The 11,979-nt window shown below is 36.1% G+C and overlaps 1 protein-coding gene across 2 annotated transcripts in view; it reads right to left on the bottom strand.

Annotated features, from left to right (window-relative positions):
* TENM3 (teneurin transmembrane protein 3) overlaps positions 1–11,979 on the bottom strand; it is a 320,216-nt gene that overhangs the window by 64,775 nt on the left and 243,462 nt on the right. The window contains exon 12 of one of the 2 annotated variants that reach the window (XM_009995957.1): positions 678–704. The exons of the other annotated variant lie outside the window; for it this stretch is intronic. Coding sequence (XP_009994259.1) covers positions 678–704 — 27 coding nt within the window. The remainder of the gene's footprint in view (positions 1–677; positions 705–11,979) is intronic. 2 annotated transcript variants of the gene reach the window in all.

The following is an 11,979-nucleotide window of genomic DNA, read 5'->3' as shown; positions in this document are numbered from 1 at the left end:
GAAAGAGGGGTAGGAATATTTTAAACATTTTTCTTAATAAAATTTTCACCATAACTGAAGATACAAGAATCTTTGCTGTTTCATTTTAGGCTTTTGCATCCTTGAATCTTGTAACTGAAAATGTTGTATAGAGTTTACAAGCTTTTTCTACCTTCATACAAAATACAAGTAATAATTTCCTGTAGGTTTTCGACATTCAGATAAACAAAAGCTTAAAAGCCTGGGGTAATCTATTGATCTCTCTCTATGTAAACACATGCATATCTGTAATTAATCTGTTCTTTAGAACTAATGACACTTGTTCTGTGACAAGAGTATTGCTTTGCTTGGCTTCCCAAATATTTACAGTTTTGTAGGTAGAGGTCCAATGACAAAACAAAAAAAATAAATAAGCACCAAACAGCAAATGGATACTATCTTCAGTTTTTGGTTCAAATGAAATCTAATACAGTTATACAGTTTGTATATAAACGTATAATTACTGATCTTAATATATCACATAAGCAAGATTTCATTTTTGTGATGAGTTGAAAGTCAGATGACTTAAATCTAAAATCCATGGAATGTATGTAAGAGAAGACTCTTTTGCCCAGACTAGTACATTTGCAACTATATATTAATATAAAAAAAAGTACATGTAGATATAGGCACGTTATCAAAGAGCAAATATACAGTACCTTTCACTATCTTATCCAAATAGTGAGCTTGAGAATTAAAAAGAAAAAAAAAACAAAACAGACAGACATTTCAGAAGTGTCACATAAAACAAGAATTATTCAGAATTCACATGCAAATCAAGCAGGTGCACCTGACATGAGAGGTCTTACATTAAAAATGAAAATGTATTTAAAAGCTTAAAAAATGCAAGAAAAAGTATTTTTTGGCAAACATCATCATGATTCAATGAAAACTATTTTAGAAAGGAGGCCTGCAGAAGAAAGAGATGCTACCTTTCTGAGACTGTTTTTCTTCTGACTTTTCTTCACATGCTTTGATTTTTACGTATAACAAAAATATAATCAAAGCTAGAAAAAAAAATCAATTTTCAACACAAGGATAATTACTTAGCTTATAAGCTTTATAATATTGACCATAGTGGAAGATATTTGATTTGCAGGTCACATACAACTCTGACAACACAACCAGCACACTATCTTAATTCTGATTGGATTAACAGGATTTTTAGAGGAATAGCTTTCTTCTGCTTCAATACAGCCACAGTTCTGAGCACACTCACCAATTATGTAAAATAAGTTAGATCATATATATATGGGGTGGAGGAGGGTTTAGTGGGGTCAGTAGCATGATGATCCCTTTCAATTGGAAAAACAGGTGAAAATTAAACTTAGGCTTTAGCTGTATAAAAATAAATAACATGGTATATCCAAGAATAGCCCGTCTTTTTTTTTTTTTTTTTTCCTGTTATACTTATACTTTTTTTTCATTAAAAATTGAGGAGTTAAATGGATGGATGACAGGCAGAGCACAAGATGGATTTAAAGCAGCAAGCCCTACTTTTAATACAAGACATAGGGCAGACATGGGTTTTATGTTCCCTCCTTATTTTCAGGAAACAGACAAACTTCCGTAGTGTTGAAGGGGTTAATGTCATATAGCAAAACTATGTAGGACAGATCTTGTCACAGGCTACCAAACCCAGCCACCTACATGTAAGGTGATGGGATATTACAGACTGCTGCAGTGGGACACACCAAGTGGAGTCAACAGTGTTGGATTCAGTCCCCTGATTTTCCTGTGGACAAGGTCTCTCAACAGAGCCTTTATGAGCTCTCTTTTCCTTTCAGACTATGACCTTTTCTGAATGATGGATGATGGCCCATGCCTGTGAAGTACTCTGTGACTTGCTGTTAATCCTCAAATTTCTGTATTGGGTGGTTAAGAAAGACATTTCCAAACATGACATCTCCTCCAGTTTGTATGGACAGGAAAAAGCTCTTCCCGAGCCCAAGGAGCGAGGTCATGAGATAATGTAATCTCACAGAAGCCACAGTCACTATGACTAAGAGGTGGAAACTTTATAGTCCCTTTCTCTCTCTCAGAAAGTGTCAGGTGTCCACTGCACAGTTGTTGGGTTTTTTTTTCCTTTTTCCTCTATTATGGTAAGGTTAAAAGGAGACAAAGTAAGAAGATGAAAACATCAATTACAGAACATTTAGAACAGCAGCAACAGACTAAGTAGTTCTTCACATTAACCACGAACAAAAAGAAAAGTGATACAGTTGCATTTCAGGGTGGATCAAATTCTACTCATTCAGTGTAACTCCCCTTGCTCCTATGGATCTGCTCTTAGAACATAGTGTAGTATGTGTGGAGGAAAAATCAAGCTTTATTACATAAAATGGAAGCAACTAGGTCTGTCTGGGGAATGCATCTGTCCACCAGTGAGACATTAAATGTCACTAATAAGGTAGGGACAGGTAACAAAACAGAACATAAAAAAACCCTCCCAGGCAGCTGAAAATAGTCCCTGAAATCCCAGCCCCCTACATGCTATTTCCTTTCAGAAATCCAAGATGCATTTAAAAAAAGCAAAAACCAAAAAACTATCCAGTAGTCTTATAGGAAGTTAGTTCCAGACCACAAAGCTATAATGCTCATAAAACAAGTTCTACCTTCCAGCATCCTTTTACTGGTGATCTGCTGACATTAAGGACAATGTTAGAACCTATTTTGGTTAACATGCTGCATCCTGGAAGAATAAAAAAGGAGAAGACAAGTGACCAAAACCAGTATAACTTTGCAGTGAAGTTGAACTAACCATGCTGTCCTCCTCACCTTTGTGACACTACAAGTGAAACAGGAATGAACCCAACTCTTTGTGGCAATACAAAATAATACAAGCTTTCTTCCCTCTGCATAGAGAATTCTAGATGGGATTTGGACTACTTCAGTAGGACAGAGCATTTATCTCAGCAGGTGCTCCTTGGTAAGATATTTACACACCCGGCACATATAGATTATGTTTAGTTTTTAAAAGACAGACCAGACAATATATATACAAGGGTTTTCTTGAAGCGGTTAAGGCTGTGAAATTTTAAATCTTGCTATTATTTCCAGGAGTAGAGGGATTTCATATAGGTCCAAATGGAATGAAGAAAACAAGAAATGAAGACATAAAATGTTTACATTTTTGAGGATAGTCAAAATCCAAGAAGATGCAAGTGGAATTCCAAATTCATACAACATAGAACACTGATATTGTTACTTGTGTGCATGGCTATTTATATACATATGTGGCAGATAAACGTATTGTACACAGAAGTGACAACAGTGAGGCAAATTCACACCTAACATGGCATATTTCATAACCAGTCAGAACCCAGTTATTTTTTAAAATTTAATGTCTCCCATTAGTCTCCTATCAGAGACGTCAGTGTCTTCCTTAGATTATTCATATGCTACTTCCTCCAGGTATGACAGAATACCCACTGAATAAAAGTAAATATTAAATCCATTTATCCTCTTTAAATCAGCATGAGTTACATAGCCATTGATTTGAAGTTCTGTAATTGGTACTTATAACACTGCTTTATTCTGATTATTCTGTCATAAAGGATTTTAACAATGACATGCTTCTAAATACTATATCAAAATTTACATTTCTGTTAATTTACATTATTATCCTCCACCAGACATCTTCACCCATCATAATCTTTGTAACCTGTACACTAGGTTACAATATGCCATGTATTTTTGTAGTGTATCTATAGTCCCACTATAGTGTCAACTCACAACAGCTCTACTAGAATAATGAGTTACTTTGCTATAAGAGCAGATTTTGACCTCACAGCACCAGCAGAAGTGAAGGAAAAATACAAAAGAATGTGACCAAAGCCACATTGATCAAGTTTTGCCTAAACTAAAATCTAATTACAAGGTTTTTCACTTCCTCCACCTTGAAATTGTGAGCTGAACTCCTGTCTCCCCTGCACTAACATTAATTTCTCCCTTCCTTAATGCATTACAGCTTTTCCCTTTGAAAGAAAAGAGAAAGGAGAAATTACAGAGAGAAGAGAGCTGAGGGGATGGGGGAAGATAACAAAGACATAATTTCAGTACACAGCGAGAATGAAGAACGCTGTTCTGGTCCTCTGCTAGCAAGCTCAGCTTTGCTTATTCTCCTTTGTGTCCTGCAGTTTGGTACAGCAATCCCCATTCACTGGCTAACACAAACTTCATGATCAATGTGAACATCAGTCATGTTCACACATCTGCATAACTTTGCACAAAGTGTCATATAAGGAGATCACAGTTAAAATGCCATCTTAATTTTTTGGAAGAAAAACTGACTGCAAGCAAACAGTGGTATGTTGACATCATACTGTTTACCTTATGCTTTCTAAGGTTAAATAGACTTTAGTCTATTTCTTCGTTGTTGGAAAGTTTTAGTATCTTCACTCAGTGCTTTCACTACTTTTTAATATTTGTATAAAACTTCGTTTATGATCCATAGGAAAACAAACCCCCCACATTACAAGAATATCAGAAGAGTGGCCAAAATTTAGGCAATGCCAGGTTTATAGCTACCTATGTCTATGACTGTCCTCATTCAGCATTCATGCTCTCATGAGCAACAAAAGGCTGACTGATACCATAGTACCAGCAACACCATGCTAACCTAAACAAATCAAAATTACTTACTATAGGATCTTCACACTACTACTGTGAGCGGAGAATGTATTCTCATCTCATTTTACAGGTGGGTAACCAAGGCAGAGAAAGAGTAACGTAAAATGTCTTCACCCATTTGGCTGTAAACACCTATGATGTGAGTTTCCAGAATAATTATAATTTTATAGGACTTCATATACCAGCCAGCATTTTAGCAATTCACACACAAGCAAGTCAAGTCCCCAGAAAATGAAGAATGGTCAGAGGACAGTCTTTTAAAGTCTGCCTTTGTGAATGACTACCAGAAAATATGTTGTAGAAGCAATGGTGGGATCCAGTTTTTCAAAACAACTATTAACCAGGAGATCACCCCGTGCACCAGTCTCTGGCACAAATTAAGTGGAGTTTCTGCATGAGACAGGCCTTCACAGGCTTGCAACATTCTTAAATCAGGTCCATCAGGAGGAAAGGGAAAAGTTCTTAAAGACAGCATTATAATTTTATTACAATTGTAGCCATGTGCTGTAATATATATCTTCTCTTTTATGATATAATGATAACAAGACACAACAGTGTTGTCTTGTGGCTTTCTAACTTTATCTTCTTGATTTTGCAACTTTACTAGTGCTCTTTTAACATGTTGTTTGGGTTGGTTTTTTTTTGGCTTTTCAAAGTTCTCAAGTCCTATGCACATAAAACACACTGAGAAAAAGTAAGAGAAAAAATGAGTTTCCATTCTGTAACATTACTTTTTCACAGTGAGCAACAGGGAAGCTTAGATGAACCACCCATGCTTTCGCCATTTGTGCTAATCAAGTGTTAAGAACATTATTTCTTACTCCCTGCACAGCCAAGCAGTAGTAGGGGATGAAGCACATGCTTTATCAGTGGTTTCACAGACACTTGCCAACAGAACAGAAACTGTGAGGGTTTCATTGCAAGCTTTGGGGAGACCGCAGTTTGTGTGAAAAGATTTTTGTGCTTGTTTTGGGGGATTTGGTACAGAAACCAGAGTTGACAGCTTTGCCCTGATCTCTCTAACCTATTCAAGACTCAGTCCATGATCGTTTACACCTCCTGATCTGGCTACCAGATCACCCCTAACTTCCTTCCATTTCCACCCAAAGTTTAACTATCTTGACAATTAAGACATATTTTGGAAAAAAAATAAAAATAAAATTTCCTTTAGATATTTAAAGTCAGTATTCCTTATCCTACCCACAGCAGACTTACAGCGTAGTGTATTGATTCCTTTAAGCAAACGCTATTACTCTCAGAGCGACAAAAAAAGCCATGCAAAGCTATATGCAATTTCAGAGGAGCTCCATATTTCTACCACAATAGCTACAGGAGTCCAAAATTAATAAAATTTTAAAGCCTCTGTTCTAGCCTGTCTTCAGTACGGTTTACTCATGTCAAATTCATCACTTACTGTAGCCTTTTCTGAGCATCTTCTGCCTGGTGAGCTGCCTCCTAACTTGAATTTGTGCAGCTGGTTACTCTTACTTCAGCACAGAACCTGGTGTTTGTTGAATTTCACCTTGTTTTACTGCATAGCCTGTGCTATTTGTTAAAGTAATTCTAAAGTCTTGGCCTGTCTCCCAGAGTGCTTGGGGGCAGCAGGCTTTGGTATCATTTGCAAATATAATTCTCTCTATTCATCACTGAACAGTACTGAAAGCACATGTTCTTCCACCGTAAGAAGCTCATGGTTGTCATCCTTTCTCCTTTCTCAACCTTTCTCAAAGTTTATAAGAACCTTGTCACAGATGTACCATATGTTCAGAGCATTAATGCCAACAGAGGAGGATTACAAACATTCCTTCCTTTTGATACTTTTTTATTCCTAAATTCCCAGTTTGCCCTTCTTGTAAAGGAGAACAAACGGATTGAATAATAGTTTCATGCAATTTTCCTCCTTACACAGGCCAAAGCATAATCCTTACCCTGAAATGACACCTTCTTCATCACTTCTGCACTCTTTTCCAATGTCTAAATACACCTGCAGCAGAGATACCTGCTGCATACATTTCTGCTGAGAGACCTGAATTCACTGCAGTTTATCCCTTGCCAAAACAGCAACTGTTCTTTGCAGCAACTGTTTATAGGTTTTTATGTACAAGGGCACATAAGCCCATTACCCTTTTAAATTATTTTTCTGGGGTCCATCCCAATTTTACTCTAAAGTACTATTTTTAATCTTTATTTCTGGAAAGCCACATATATCTGAGAATAAAAGGTTCCATTGCTTTTAAGGAAACAATAGCGATAGGAAGTTTGGGACTAAGATTCTGTGATTCTGTAACAGCTGATATGTTCATGAGCAGTGTTGTTTCCTATTTAGCATCTATTTAGCTGAAAAAGGATTTAGAAGAAAGGGTAGATGTCATTAAGGATTTAAAACTGTCTCACATGTGCAGGCTGAAAAAGTTCAAATACCTGTTTGATAATTCTGAAAAACTTGCCAAGAGCTGCTTCAGACAGCTCCAGGTAAAACCTCACTCTTACATTAAAAACTACATGAAAGATAAACTTGACTTGAAAACGTATTAGGGGATTGAATGGGATGGGAAGTATTAGTGTTTCCATCTTTCTTCCTGACTGGAAGTACTTTCAGAATACGTCTGAGCAGCATGCAACTGTACAACATACAAAAGCATGCACTTTTTGGCCACTTCAGATCAAGTGAGCTTTGCAATAGGCTTTAAAATTCTTCACATCACAGAGGATTCTGCTGTTCTCTGAACATGTGCCTAATCTGACCTTCACATGTGATCCTCAATCAAATGCAAATCAACAAATCAGCAATTTAAACTATGCTAAAAGATAATTTGCATTTGAGATACTTGGTCTTGAAATCTGTTAAGGTCAGACTAATAATTCACTTTTTTTTACAGCTTCAGAAATGCACACATTATCTTAAATTTACCTGGTAATGGAGTATTTTTTATAGTTACTGAACATACAAATACTCTGCATATTCAAGGCTTGGCTAGGCAAATTAACAGACACAAAAAGATCAAAATCCTACTGGTAGTAAATTTCATGAAATCTTGTTAATCTGTGGTTATCAGTTCTCTGGGTACCAAGATGTTTTTTCCATAAACATTCTGTATTGAGGGCTACAGGTATACATATTGGGATGCAATCCTGACTCAAATGTAATCAGGTGTTTTAAAAGTGGGATTTCACTCACAATATTGTGGTGAACTAATTGATATTTGAAGAATTAGTTTTCAATGTTAATGAATTAATTAATTTTATCTGAGAATGAAGTGTTTGAATGCCAAAGGCCACATATTCATTCAAATACAACCGTACTTTTAGGGTAAAATTGGTACCAAGGTATAATTACATTAAGTCAAAGCTAAGGAAAAACATAAGGAATTATTGATAAACCAATTACAGAATGCATTAATGCAGCAGGACAAATCTGAAGGACAAAAATTTCCTTCTGATCAAAATTCTAATATCTCAAAAAAAATAATGAGGAATTCCTGGCACGAATGCATCGAGGTGCATTAAACACCTGACATAGTATAGCGGTATGAAATGTGAATATTCTCAGTAATTTCAACTTTGCAGAAAAGTAAACCATGCCTGGCAACTTAGCATCACTACTAAAATGACAGTGGTCATCATAACACCAGTTATCCATGCTGCTCTCCCTCTAACCTGGAAATGTGGAGATCAATCACTCCCTCAGATTGGTCCATGACTTACTTTTTCAAGTCTGTACTTCAAAAATATATAGCCTAATGATATACCAAGTCTTCTATAAGCACTTCCTTTAATTAACAGGAAGAACACACTTGTCTTGACTTGCTCTCTGATCTTGTAAAGCGATAAAGTATAATTTCCCTGTATTCATATCTGAAATCTGTAATATAAGGAGCCCCAAGCTAGACATATGTTGAAGACAGCAGGTGCAGACCATATAACTTGGAGGAGATTACTACTTAGTATTTCTGAATTCTATCAGTACTTCCGAACTTACACTGCTCATGGTCACATAGAAAACCAGCACACAAATGCCTTTGTGTTTGTCCCTAGTCAGAAAACGATTTTAATCAGTCACCAGGACAGTATGTACTAATGGAAGCACTCTAATGGGAGTGTGTTCCAGATGCTATTTTTTTTTTTTTTTAAATTCTGAATATCTAAACCAGATGACTCTCCTGTTTTTATAACTAAAATAGCTGAAAGCAGAATTTTTTTGCTGAAGAAAATGTATTTTTGATTTGACTGGTTTGAATGTCATGTTAGTGTCTTTTCATGCAAAGAAAAAGGTTAAAATAATACTTGGCTATCCCTTGGTGGTTTTTTTTTGTTTGTTTTGTTGTTTTGTTTTTGTTTGTTTGTTTGTTTTGTTTTGTTTTTTTCAACTAAACTTTAGTGGAAATTCTTAGAAGATAAACCAAACAGATGCCAATTCTCATTTGAATATAAACATATCACAAGCTGTGGACCACCATTGACTTTGAATCTCACTTCAGCAAAGCAGGTAAAGTAGCCTCACTCAAAAGGAGCATGACAATACCATGATGCTAACTTTAGCCCTCCTGAGGAATTAATAGGAATGCTTAATGACATTAATCCACATTTATATCACTTCTGTTTAACGACATGCTTTCTGTGCCTACATATATAAATATTAATTTTAGATGGAAAGCTAATTGTTCAACACGATAACAATTAAACAGCTGTAACCTGTCTCATGTGTTAAGTAATGGAGCTGCAGGCAAGCTCCATAAACAGATGGTCGTAGCCATCCATGCTTAATGTTAAAGACTTTTTAAAAAAGAGGTGTTGACAAATCTGAACAAGAAGGCATCGTTTTAATGCAAATTGGCCAATTTGCAATTTAGATTACTCTAAAACTAATTTGCTCTATAGAAAAAATTAAGCTGCTTTGTAAAACTGTGATGTTGCACAGCACATGGATATAGCAGATTCCCCACCAACATAATTATTTACTAATTTCATTCAGCTAACAGTTTAATGGAAAAGCAGCTGGAAAAGTATTCATATTTATGGGCTTCCTATGACAGTTTACTTAATTTACTCATGGTACATGCCAGTTATATCACAAAAAATAATAAGACTTTCTGAAATAGTATCTGTTCCAATCTCACAAAACAACTAATCAGACAGGAGAGGGTACTGAACTCAATGCAAGCCAGGACAGAGAGGAAACAAAAACATATTTTAGCACAACTGGATTATGAAAACTTGATTATAGAGCAAATTTTTACTCATGCTATCACCTGGGCACCAGCTGTGCATGTGTGGTCTTGTACCACATTGAGATACAGGTCAAGCTTAATGAAATAATGTATGGATGCTCACCTCAGACCCATGAATGTCACCCCTAGACCAAATAAACAGTTGACAGATGATTTTCCACAGCTTTGCAGTGAATTGTTGGTTTAACCTGTTCTCATGTGAATACATTAAATGGTAAAACACTACAATTCTTAGGAGGGAAAAGACAGTAAGCCATTTAGATGCCTTGAACTGTTTTCTGTTTGAAATATACATTGCCAGTGTTTAGTTCAAACAATAGCAATAAATCTTCGTTTTTGAAAAAATCTTATTAGATTAATTTCGTTACAACTCTGAGCATGTAGTTATCTGCTAAATAGCTTTGACATGAATCGTTGACAACATGTGTTCAGAACAAAGGCAATATGTGGCCCACATCAGGTACGGAATTGAAGTTGAGGCTGCCCTGTGCCAGAGATGCACAATGGAACAGTGCAGATGAAAATGTTTGTAATCACCTATTACTTTATTTCCCAATGTCCTGAGGTATTGAAATGAAAAATAAAGAAATTCAAAGGTCTCTGGATGTTTAGAATTAGAATTTCCTTTGGCCAAATTCCCTTTTGAATACCTTGAAATATACATACAAATCAGCACAACTCAAGAAGGCATCTAGGGTTTAAAAGATATTAGAGGAATAAAACTATGGACTACCTTGTTTTAATTAAGGAGATGGGTTAGTTTTTTTCCTTTTTATCCTTTCACATATGTCAGCTAACAATACAAACAGTGGCTTAAGTAAAAAGGAGACTGTACAGATAGTCAGCACTTAGAAACAAATACAAATCGTTAGTTGAGGTGCAGAACATTGTTACCATTTTAAAAGGCATTCAAACTTCACAAGAATACCATAATCTCTCCAATCAAATGAGTTAAAGATTTAGATGATTCAGTAAACATTCCACTCAGCACCTCTGTGATTAATGCATACATATCTACCCCATTTTGTGCATCCAGCTAGAGACCTGGTGGGCTATGCCTTTCCCAAAATGTTAATAAAGTGCATTGCCTTCAACATTTACAACTTCTTTGGAATACTTCTTTCCCAAAGAAGCTGTACATTTAGGACGCTGCATTTCATATGACTTCCACTTAACGCCTGTATCAAACCAGTATCTCTGCACTTCTAAAATACTTGCAGACAAATGGTTAATGGCTTTTAGAAATAGGAATGATGCAACTGTTATTTTTAGACATATAAAGGGAGAGTGGGAGTCTTTCATATGCACAACATGAAGTACATAAATATTCTGCCACCAAGTTGAGGGTTGTAAGTAGCATAAAAATGCCTGGGTTACAAATGGAGAGTGACAATAAAACACTGGTTTGCATGGAGAAATATTCTCATGTCCTTTGTGTTATGAAACTTATTGCTCAGATAGAGCTACTAACTATTCTAGAGCAGGTGAGAGAAAGGCAATTTGACTCTTCATTTGCCAAGCTGAGGAGGCAGCAATTTTTACTCTACGAAGTGGAAATACTCTTGGAAATGAGCAATAAAATGACTTGGTTTCTCTGTAACACTGGGCTTCTGAAGAAAACAACTCTAAGAAAAATAAATATAACAGCAGGATAGAGCCTGTACCTCATTACTTGTCTCGGAGGCTGTAAGGGCAATACAAACAAATCAAACCATCTTTACAGCAGCAGCCACAAAGTAAATACCCATTTAAAGAATAAACAGGTGGGAAAACAGACCTGCTCACCCAGTGCTGAGGAAAAACTTGTTTGTGCTTAGTATGTTGGAAAAATTGTTTAAGAGCAGTTCATCCGTGTATAACTACAACCCTTGAAATGCTGCCAAGGTCAGTGAGACCAACAGCAGAGCGATCTGCTGAGTAATTGCTCGTTGGCAAGTTAAAGCGGTCAAGGGAAAAGACTTTATCCTACTTCTAAAGATTTACTTTATTTTATTGTTCAGAAAGCAGTTCTCTTCCCACCTCTCTACTTTCTTTGTCAGCATGTTCTCTGGAAGCTTTTAAAAAATGTTAGCCCTACTGATTCTCCCTGGGATTCTGCAGA

The sequence above is a fragment of the Chaetura pelagica genome, unplaced genomic scaffold (assembly GCF_000747805.2).
Source record: "Chaetura pelagica isolate M959 unplaced genomic scaffold, ChaPel_1.0 scaffold142, whole genome shotgun sequence".
NCBI classification, from domain to species: Eukaryota; Metazoa; Chordata; class Aves; order Apodiformes; family Apodidae; genus Chaetura; species Chaetura pelagica.
Note: the sequence above shows the minus strand (reverse complement) of the source record. Positions and strands in the feature narration are given on the sequence as shown.